This window comes from Ictidomys tridecemlineatus, chromosome 4, assembly GCF_052094955.1.
Source record: "Ictidomys tridecemlineatus isolate mIctTri1 chromosome 4, mIctTri1.hap1, whole genome shotgun sequence".
NCBI classification, from domain to species: domain Eukaryota; kingdom Metazoa; phylum Chordata; class Mammalia; order Rodentia; family Sciuridae; genus Ictidomys; species Ictidomys tridecemlineatus.
In genome coordinates this window covers 178,398,004-178,409,211 of record NC_135480.1, presented here as the reverse complement: position 1 = coordinate 178,409,211, position 11,208 = coordinate 178,398,004, and the positions used below count along the sequence as shown (strand labels likewise).

General features: G+C 44.1%; 1 protein-coding gene across 1 annotated transcript in view; it reads right to left on the bottom strand.

Moving 5' to 3' along the window:
* Nucleotides 1–8,857: 8,857 nt before the first annotated feature.
* Nucleotides 8,858–11,208, bottom strand: part of Col15a1 (collagen type XV alpha 1 chain) — a 110,232-nt gene continuing 107,881 nt past the window's right edge. Inside the window, exons 40-41 of the mRNA XM_078047873.1 lie at nucleotides 10,926–11,041; nucleotides 8,858–9,977 (exon numbers count right to left, since the gene is read on the bottom strand). Coding sequence (XP_077903999.1) covers nucleotides 9,764–9,977; nucleotides 10,926–11,041 — 330 coding nt within the window. The 3' untranslated portion in view covers nucleotides 8,858–9,763. The remainder of the gene's footprint in view (nucleotides 9,978–10,925; nucleotides 11,042–11,208) is intronic.

Here is an 11,208-nt window from a genome sequence, read left to right as displayed (position 1 = left end):
GGATAGTGTGAGATTTCATAACACAGTGCAGAATGGAGCACAATCTAAAACTTAGGAATTTTTTGTTCTGGAATTTTCCATTTAATATTTTTGGACTTCGGTGGACCCCGAAGTGACAGAAAGGGAAATACAGATAAGGTGAAATTATTGTTTAGAACAGGATAGGGGCTTGATGAGAATGGAGGCTGGCTGCTAAATGGGGTTATAGTAGGTGCTTCCTATATAGGCCTCATGCCCCTTTGGCCGAGCTCTGATGTCAGCCATACCTGTGACAAAACAGTTCTGAGTCTCCTCTGGTTGCTGCTGTTCTACCTCAAGACTCACCACTGGTCTTTCTCCTAATGCCAGTGCAGAAGTGCAGGGAGGTTGATACTCTGGGGGCAACCTGCAAATGCTTCAGGGCCCTGTTCATCAAGTGGACGCTTTGGGAGATATTCTGCACACTTCTCTGAGGTCCCATCATAACTAAATGCCCACTGCTGACAGTTGTCCTCAACAATATGTCCATAGATGGACTTGTCCTCTTTCTCTGGTTTACTCTTGCTATTTCCTCACTCTTGCCTCCTGTACCAGACCTTGACTCAGGCTCTGCTCCATGGGACACCAAGACACTCATCACCACAGCCTGGGAAGGGCTTGATGTGGACACACAATAGGATTGGTGGTGGAGCTTCCATGCCAGCTCTTCTCCTGCTGGTTGGGATGTCCTGAAGATAACCGCAGTTCAGAGACAAGAGAAGACACCATACAATTTAAGAGTTTAGACACTGAGACCAGGCAGTTATGCTGTGGGCTCCTTGAATGAGAGTGACACCATGAGAAGAAGTAGCCTCTTTGAACTTAACAATTAAGTATTGGGACATCAATTGGCAAAGACCTGTATCAGAGGCAGCTGAGGTGGTTTGGGTAGCAGGATGTTCAGAGGAACACTTTGAAGTGGCTCAAACATGTCAGAACCCATATCTTGAAGACTACCAGGACTTCAGCAGAGTTCTCAGCAGCTCCAGATTTCCACTGTCTGGTCACAGGGGTACTCCTCCATCTCCTGTTAGTTTGTTCCTGAGCAAATATTAGCAACCTGTTATGGTTTAGATATCAGGTGTCCCAAAAGTTCATGGGAGAGACAATGCCGGAACATTCAGAAGTGAAATAAGTGGGTTAGGAGAGCCTTAACCTAATAGTGCATGAATTCACTTGAATGGATTAATTGGGTGGTAACTGTAGGCAGGTAGGGTAACTGTAGGAGGTGGATCACTGGAGGCATGCCTTTGGGGCTAATATTTTGTAATTGTTGAGGGAGTTCTCTCTCTCTCTCTCTCTCAGTCTCTCTGCTTCCTGAAGACCATGTCCTGAGCTGGTTTCCTCCTCCATTCTCTTCTGCCATGATGTTCTGCCTCACCTCCAGGCGGAGCAATGAGCTAGCCATCTATGACTGAGACCTCTGACTCTGTGAGCATCAAACAAACTTGAACATCTCTAACACTGGTCTTGTCAGCTCTTCTGGTTAAAGCAATGAAAAAGCTGACCAAAACACAACTCCAGAATATTTGAAGGAAGAATTTTTGAGTGACTGGACTTCATACTAATTTCATACCCAGGAGGATCAAACTTTGAATTTAGATTTTTTTAAGGGATTTGTTTTGTTTTGTTTTAATTTTTTTTAGTTGTACCTTTATTTTATTTATTTTTATGTGGTATTGAGGATCGAATCCAGAGCCTCACAAGTGCGAGACAAGCGCTCTCTCTACTCCTGAGCCCTAGTCCCAGCCCCAGTCCCTTAATTTAGATTTTAAAAGAAGCATGAATCTTTTTATGGATTTTAAAAGAAGCATCACAATTTGGTAAGGTCTGGAACATACTCTACAACAGCATTATTGACAATTATTCCCAAAATTTAGTCATTTACTACTATCTTAACATCATTTATACAGTTACCTAATATTTTTCTTTCAACTAATACTTTTTTAAAAAACTTAAGTACTTACTTTAACTGCATATTAAATAAAAATGAATGTGAAATTATGGATTTGGTGTCTGTCTGTATTTTTATAACACGTTAAAATCAATGTGTAACTGTTAAGATAACAACCACTTCAATTTAGATGTTGAACACATACTATACTGATAGGATACATCAGTTTGTACATATCTATAAAATATTCTGGCATTGTTTCTTATTAGATTTCTAGTATGTTATGATGTCCTCTACTTTGTTGGGTCTTAGTTCTTTGTTAATTTCCATTTGGTTATAATTTTTCCACAAAGTTTGTTTCTTAGTACCTGGGTGCTGTGATTTTGAGTCTCATCATTCATGAAAGTATCTCTCTTTTGTTCTGATGTAAGAATGGGGTGAGCTGTGGAATTTTAACTTGCTTCTTAATCAACAGGATTACTTATTCATTGGTCCATCATCAATTTTTATTATTTCAAGTGTGAATTCCAGTTCCAGTCTGAATTGCTTTCTGTGTAGAAGCTTGTAAGATTTTTACTTTACCTTTGAAATTCTACCAGTTATGTCTTTGGGTGGATTTTTGGCAACAATTCTCCCAGGATTCAGTGAACCATTTCAATCCATAGATAAAGCTCCTTCTCCAACTTGGGAAATTTTGTTTCATTATTTAATAGATACTTCCTTGCATTCTTCTTTCTTACTCTATGACTCCTATTACAATAGTGGAACATCATATCTATCCATCTCCTTTTGTCTTTGATCTCATGATGTTATCTTTTTGTCTGTGTTTTGACACAGGCAAGCATGAGAGGATCATATCAATGCTTCTGATTTTTTCTAAGAATTCACGAAGTCAGGTTGCAATTGCACAGATGCTGCAATTCTATTTTATTTTGGTAAGCATGCAGACATTTTTTAATTTTTATTTTCATCTCCTAGTATCCCATTTCCTGCTTCTTTTACCTTCTGAAACTTCATAGAAAATGCAAATATGAATTTTAAGAAGTTCTCTATTATTTGCTGTCATGATTCTTCTTAAATAGAAGCCATTGGCTCTGTCCATCTGCCAGTTCCCATTTTGAGGCTGCTGGACCTCCTTGGATGTGCTTGCTGCTCTTTATGATTGTTCATAAATATGGAGCCTGCGCAGACAAGACCACAGCTCTTCAGGTATTGTCAGCAGTGGTACAGGGTCTGTGAGGGCCCCCAGTTCTGTTCAACCCCTGCTGGTGCGGTCCACAAGTCCCAACACAGCCGCACACAGGCCTCTTCTTTGCTGTGGTTGTGGGATATCATCACACCAAGTTCATAGGACCCCCCCAAAGCCCTCAAGGTTTCTGATTGGTCCGAGATCTTCTTTTTTAACAGAGGCATTACAGGTTGTCTTCTCTCCTCCTCTTCCTCCTCCCCCTCTCCTCCTCCTCCTCCCCCCTCTCCTCTGCCTCCTCCCCCTTCTCCTCTTCCTCCTCCCCCCTCCTCCTTATCTCAGTAAGATCAGAGGAAGTCACTGTTAAGTTTAAACTATTATCTTGAGACCTGGGTGGTTTCCTGTTAGATTAAGCCTGAAGCAGCAGGCTCCAGGGAGCACTACCCATAGATCTGCAAATTGGAACTGAGAGTATTCTCAGACAACCTGAGCCCATCTGCCAGTGAGTGGCAGACTGGAACTGCAGGCAGTGTCCGGCCCTTTCCTGCTTTTCAATGACTGATGAGGGCTGGGGTAGAAGTACCACAACACCCTTGTCCCTTGGGTTGGAAAAATACACTGATCCCAGAGTTCCTCAGAGAAAGGTTAAGAGCTAGTCACCCACAGTGTTAACGAGATGCACACTTTACTTCTGTCTTTCCTTCCCTGTCTCACTGGGATCTCCTCCCACTTAAACTGCTTGCAAAGGAATCCCCATCTAAAGGGGAACCCAAATCAAAACTGATGGAGTGTGGCAGGCTCCTGGTGTGGAGCACCATGTGGAACAGAGAAGCAGGAGCCCAGGAGAAAAGCAGGGAGGTGTGAGCCGCAGAGCAAGCCACACAGGTGGGAAAAAGCCAGTACCACCTTCTCTCTCAGGAAGACCACCACGTGCAGCAAAGTGAGAGTGCCCTAGGACGTCTTAGTTCACTTAAAAGTCAAAGTGGGCCTGGTGTGTACTCACAGTGGCTCTGGATGCTGAGGCAGGAGGATATCAAGTTCAAGGCCAAACTCAGCAACTTAGTGGGGCCCTAAGCAACTTAGCAAGACCCTGTCTCAAAATAAAAAATAAAAGAGGACTGGGGATGTGGCTCAGTGGTTAAGCCTCCCCCTGACTCCATTCGATCTCTGGTACAAAAAAGAGAAAATATCAAAGTGGTTATCGTGGAAATATCCCAACTTTGCTGGACTCTCTAGCACTTATTTTGGGATTTGTTGTCATTGTTACTACTAAGAGGCACTCAGTCCATATTCATTGAGTGAACTGCTAGCAGACAGGAATTTGAATATTCTAAGCACAAAGAAATGATAAATGGACACAGTGGTGCACACCCATAATCCCAGGGACTTAGGAAGCTGAGGCAGAAGGATCATGAGTTCAAAGCCAACCTCAACAACTTAGCAAGGCTCTAAGCAACTCAGCAAGACCTTATTTCTAAATAAAATATAAAAAAAGGGCTAGGGATGTGGTATGCCAATTACCCTGATCTGATCATCACATATTGTATCCACGTAATAAAATGTCACTGTCTCCATAAATATGTGTAATTAATGAGTCAATTAAAAATAAAGATAGATATATATTAAAATATTTATCAAATGAATGAGTAAATAACTGACTCTTGGGCCCCTTACTGGATGGTAGTGTCATTCACTGAGAAAATGAAGGAGGGAAAGGAATAAGTCCAGAAAGAGAAGAAGGTAAACAATTTCCTTGGACCAACAACGGGGCAGTCTGCCTCCTCCTGGAACTCATGGCTCTGAGCAGACTTTTGCAGGGGGACAAATCTATTTAGCATCACTGTGGTGCATGCACCTGTCATTCAGAAGGAATTTAGCCCTGCTATCAGGGCTGAGTCTTGGAACTCTACTGGGCCACATGAAAAGAATTTAGATGGTGGATTATGGAGGGTGAGCAGAGGGGCAGGCCAGCTGGGGTGGGACTTGGGACAGTGGATATTCACCACCAGCAGGTACCATTGAGGACATGTTGAGTCACAACCCTTGGCTTGGAGATGGACAGAAAACTGGGCAGACTGGAAGAAACCATCTAACAAGGCTGGAGAAGGAACCACTCAGCGCCTCCTGGGGGACACCTGGATAGGCCAAGGTGGTGATGCTGAGGAGATGTTTACTGAGAACCAAAACCTTATCCCAATGCTTCTAGGAAGTCAGCTCAAAGGAAAAGCAGCTTCCATGACTGTCCCTATTTTACAGATGAAGACACTGAGCTGCAGGGAAGGATTGAGAGTAAGGGATTATTTTCGGTTACTTGGAGATTTTTAGTAACTCGCCTAGGATTATGTGGCTAACAGGTGGCAGAGCCAAAATTCCAACCCAGATGAAGACCTCTCTACCCTCCACAACCATGTGAGTTTTAGTACAAGGAAAAGGGGGAAAGTGGCTACTGAAGAGCTTTGAGGAGATTGTGTGTCCTGTGTTTTGGGGACCCAGGAGCACAAGAGGTATCCAGAAAGGCCCTTCTCCTGATGTTAGGTTGGGCAAGGACTGTGCATGTATGCCTGTCCCTACTGTAGGGGTTCTGAGGAGTTGGGAGCAGAGGAAAAGGGTGAATATACAAGAGATTTGAAATGGACTGTGGCATTATAATGGGTGTGACAGTTTTAAAAAGTGGGGACATCACTTACCTTTGTAACTCCAGATGAAAGCATGGATGCCTTACCAGTCTAAGTGCTCTAAAGTCTAAGGGGTGAGGCATGACCTCACCCCTGTCTATCATTCTATCAGGACTTCCCTCATATTCAATCCTTCCATGTTGCTGGGTGTGTTAGAAATCTGTTTTGTTTTTTTTTTTTAAATATTCTCAACTTTCTGTGCTCTGTTTTCTGGTCACTGAAACCTCCATGCATTTTGGGCAGAGATGTTATTTCTTTTCTGTAGTGCAGCTGCCAATCAGTCCTGGGCACACAGCACAAATGGGACCAATAGGGGTCCTTTCCAGGAATTGATGCAATCCCAGAGGGGAGGGGAAGCCTTCCCTTTCCTCTGTGGCCACTCTGGGGTGGTGGGGTAAGATATGCAGGGAACAGCTTGCAATCACCCCTGACACCCCTGAAGGAATCTTGTCCTCTGTCGGAGGGAAGGAACCAGATACTGACAAAAGCAGAAGCAAACAAGGCAGAGAGACAGGCAGGTAGGCAGACACACACCCAGATAGACAAAATGACCACACTGCTTGAGTCTCTGCATCCCCCACCCTGAAGATAATACATTCTCTTCCTTCTCCTGCTCCTTCTTCTCCTCTTCCTTTTTTTTTTTTGATTTGTTAATTTGAGGGTATTTCCTTCATTGGTTAAAACAAACCATCTTGTCTAAGACTCAGCTATACTGGGTTGCTGACAGTTCCCAGAATTTTTTTTACATACATCCCTTCAAGAGTCGTGACACAATGCAAGCCACATAAGGTCTAGAGAATACGGGAAATTCAAGGCAGGCTCCTGTGGTCTATTTTTCTTGTTTTCCTAGTTCTGCTTTAGGCTGCACCATGTGGCTAAATCCAGGTTGGCAGGGGAATTCTCTTGGACCTTCTCCTTCATAAACTCTGTCCCCACCAACCATAGCTTCCAGGTCCCCTTGCCCCATCCAGGATTGCCTCCTCGTGGGCTCTGGTTCCTGATTATGAGTTGGTAGTCACTTTTGTCCTAGTTCTGTCACTAGACAGGAGACTTTGGAAGCTTGAAGTTGCAGCCTTCAGACCTTGGGGTTCTGCAATACGGACTCAGAGCAAGTCCAAGAGACATCCAGCCTGCGCACGTTAAATACTGTGTTAAATCTTCACTGCCGCCCGGGAGTGCTCCTCAGCTTCCCAACTGTAGGCAAAGGGGTAGAGGGAAGGCGGAGGCACCCTTCGCCATGGTATTTTAGTCAGGTGACAAGATTCAGATGTGAAAAAGTCAAACAGAAAAAAAGTGCCTGGAAAAGATGTTTTTATATTCACTTACATGGAAAAAAAAATCTTTGGAAGTTTGGAAGCTTGAGAAAAGGGAGGCAGATTCTGGGGAGTGGGGGTGTCACAGATGCAGTGCAGTGGGAAGAAACAGGCTAGACCCAGTGATCAAGACCTTGCAGAGATGGGGCAGGGTGTGAACCACACAGCAGAGGAGCCTGTGTGGCTTACCTCAGTGACCACAAAGGTACCAGGCCTATGGCCTTTGGCATGTGACAGGAGAGCTCAGGTTCAGGAAAATGTTTGAATAGCAAGGCCCTGGGTCAACCACAGGGTTCTGAGTCTGTGCAGGGCTGAGGGGTCCTTTCCAGGAATTGATGCCTGGGTGTGTGAGGGGGTTTGGAAGAAGGCTGAGAGGCAAGTTCATGAGCCTCAATGCCCTTTATGGGGGTCTCCTCTCTCCCTGGCTCCACCCCCAAATCCTATTCCACCTGCCTTTCCAGTAGCCCTGGGCCATGTTGGCTGTCACTAAAATGGATGGCTGCTGTACTTCATGACCTGCTAAGCCTCCGGTCCTCTGTCCCCATGGGGTTTTTATTCAAAACCATCCACTGAATGACCCCCTCTCATGGGTGAGCTGATCCTCAACCATCTATCCCAAGTTCCAACTCTAGCCGTCTTCATTCCATGACATATCAGGGAGAATCTCACTGTGCCTCCATTTGTAAAACCCTAAATTGAGATTCTGGGCTGCCCCCGCTTTTTTTTTCTCTTGTCTAAATTTCCTTTCTATATCAAGGACTATGAGGGAGAATTCACTTTGCCAAGTTTCTGGGCCAGTCCAGATGAATAGGAGGAAGTATCTCAGCATGCCTCTTGTCTGGTGACGACATTTCTCCTAGGAGTCAAACCAGAGCCAGCGTCACACACTTGGAGCTGGGAGGAGGCAAACAGGCAACCCTGCACTGCGGTTCCTTGGGAAGCTCTTGGGTACTGGAGTGTTAAGGTCTGTAGACAAGTCAAAATAACTCGTGGTATTTTGCCAGAGAAATGTTAGAGTTCATAAACAAGTCTGGATGGTGCCTGGCAAAATGCCAGAGGGAGTGGTTTGAAAAGTAACAAAAGCGAGCCATTAAGTGTTGAGATTCCTTATTGGTTGACTGATGTATCTAGTTTATGCTAATTAAGATAAGCTGTGCAAAATGTATAAATAGCTCTGTTGTCCTACAATAAACGGCTTCCATTCCTGCTGTATCAATCTACAGAAGTTATTCGTCACCCCCCCGGTTATTCTGCTGCAGCCGGACTGCGGCACTGGAGTGAGACAGACGCTGAGTCTGAAACCAGCCCCACCACACACCAGGTATGGGACCTGCACCAAGTAAGTTCTGGAGCTTCAGCAGTTTTTTTTTTCACTTGTACAGATCAACATACTTCCTCTGCAGAGTTATTAACTAAAGCAAACAGGACCTCTCATAAGTCTGATATGTAGTAACTGGAGCCAATATTATGCCTGCCTCATCCCAATCTCCTTGTGACAGAGGCCACCATGTCCACAGTCACACACTGGGACTGGGGCAGAATCACAGCCCATCCTGTTTCCCACTCTGGGGCTCTTCTGCCTCCAGCCCCACAAGTGGGAGACAACAGGCAGGGGCAGATGAGCATGATGGGAAGATCTTCAGTTCTCTGATCACCGCCTGAGGGCTAGCACAAGTGGCAGTGACAGGATTAGCAAATCCACTCCAGGTCACTTCTGCATCAGTGGTGAAGAATAAAGGAACTAGGGAGAAAAAGCCAAACAGAACAAAAGTGCCTGGAAAAGATGTTTTTATGTTCACTTACATGGAAAAAAAAAAGTCAAAGAATACAGCACGAAGATGTACGTTTCTCAGAAAATTCATCTCTGTGAACCTGTTTGTTTCAGTTGCAGTTATAATTCAAGAACTACCAAACGGAAGTCGTAAAACCAGTGGTGGGGGACGGGGAGGAAGGACACCAAGGGAAAGGTAGTAATTATGTGCTATTTCTTTTCTAGTTTCAGATAATTTAGAGCTTCAACTTTTCCAGCAAGTCAGAGTTATATAAACAGATGCCATACTAAAATGTGATTGGGTAAAAATATAAAATTCCTACAGCACGATGGCAATAATATTATAGGGAAAAATCCATTAAAATTTGATACTATAAGAAAATACAACAGGAGCATTTGAGCCAGTTCTGTTTCTTTGTATGAACAGCAGTTGCAAATGATGGATGTAAATGAAATAATAAAGCATTCGGTTTGCATATAACTTAGAAAGGGGTAACATTTCTAAACACTACTAACTTTGTAGGAAAACATGAAGGACATCTTACACTCAACAACCATGGTTAAAAGAGGACATGATTTCCTGAAGGTTGCAGTGGGCAAATGCCCCAGCCTCTGGCTTTCACCCTGCTCTTAACCTTTGTTGGGATTGTATTTACACTGCACGGAGGTCACTGCAGAATCTAGCACCAATATATGGATCAGATTTTTGTCTTTGATCAGAGTCCTTTCTGTCTTCCATTTTGAGTGTATTGAGGTACGTTTTCTTTGGTTGTTGTTGTGAACGAATGTGTAATTTAAAAAAAAAAACTTGTAATATTTACAACATTTAAACATTTCTGATTTCAGTGTCAACTCTTCACATAAGAAAAACTGGAAAACTCATTTTAAGAATCACTGTAAAGGTCACTACTTCCTAGCGTCTGTCATGAAACTGTTTTCGATACACAGAACGATGAGCCTATTAGCACAGCTATATGCTTGCTGGTCCAGAATCTTCCCAGTGCTCAGTGGGGAGGCGAATCCTGTGACTGCCATGTCCGCAGTTCGCCATGCTTCACAGTATTTATCCACAAGACGGACGCCATGGGTGTTGGAGCCGTGCCAAACGACCTTCTGGGGCCTAAAATGTAATTTTGTCATGTTACTTTTTCACTGACACATCTTCGTAAGCAAGTTAGCATACGTCTAGTGAATGGCCTCAAAGTCCTTAGCCCTCCGTGGTCTATGCCAGGTCACCTCTCCATCTCCTCCTGATGCTTTCTTACCTTCTGAACACACTCTAATCCAGTTGTACCCAGCTTTTGTGAAATGAATCTGAACCACTGCTCACGAGGTCCCTTTGTCTAGAGTGGCCTTGCTTTCATTTTTAGACCAGTGACTCCTTCTCATCTTTCAAAGCCCAGTGTTGCCTCCTCTTGCAGGAGGCCTTCTTGGATTCTTAATCCTAAGAGAAAATGCTTCCTCTATGTTCTTATCATCATATCTGTCTTTCCAGTTTATAGTCACAATAATCCCTCTACAAGCATAGTGTAGTCTTGGGACTGTCTTCCCTTGCAGACTGGGAGCCCTGGAACAGGGGCCATGTATGTTTATTACTGTGCCTTCCAGGCCCGGCAGGCCCTGATATAGAGGAGACACTGAGGAGAGCCTGGCTGAGTTGCTCTAATCTGAAAAGCACACATAGTTGGCACAGACTGACTGTAATTCACAGTATAGAATTATAAGATCACCAAGAATGACATCACTTATCACGTTCTAAGTGCCCACTGCACGATGTGTTTGCACACACATTCATTTTATCTGCACAACAGTCCTATGGTATAGATATGGCTATCTTGTCCATTTGTCAGGCTCAGAGAGCAACAGCACTATGCCCATGGTCTCGGATTGAGGTACTGGACCCAGGTCTTCTGGCTCCAAGGACAGAGCCTTCTCCACAACCCTCAGCTGTCTCATTGTGGCTTGACCTTGGCAGTAACCCAGGGGGACAGTTGATAAAGGCATCCTACCATTAGAATGCTGCCTAACATGTCTGTGGTACCACATAACAGGGCCCATCCCTGCTTACCAAGAAGGATCAGTCATCACGTCCCGACCATCAAAGGAGTATATTGGAACATGTGCATTGAACTGACCTCCTTGGCCAGAAAAAATTGAGTCCCAGTTATTAAAAAGTACTTGGCCCTGTGAAGAAAAACGGCACATTAGAAGCATGAAACATACCATTGACTTGCAAATGGACTAGTTTTCACTCATTCTTCAAAGTCCACATACCACTTCACACTGAGGTCCCTACCCCAATTCCAGAATTTAGATGGAGTAGGAACTCAAAAATGTATGCAGTTTGATTT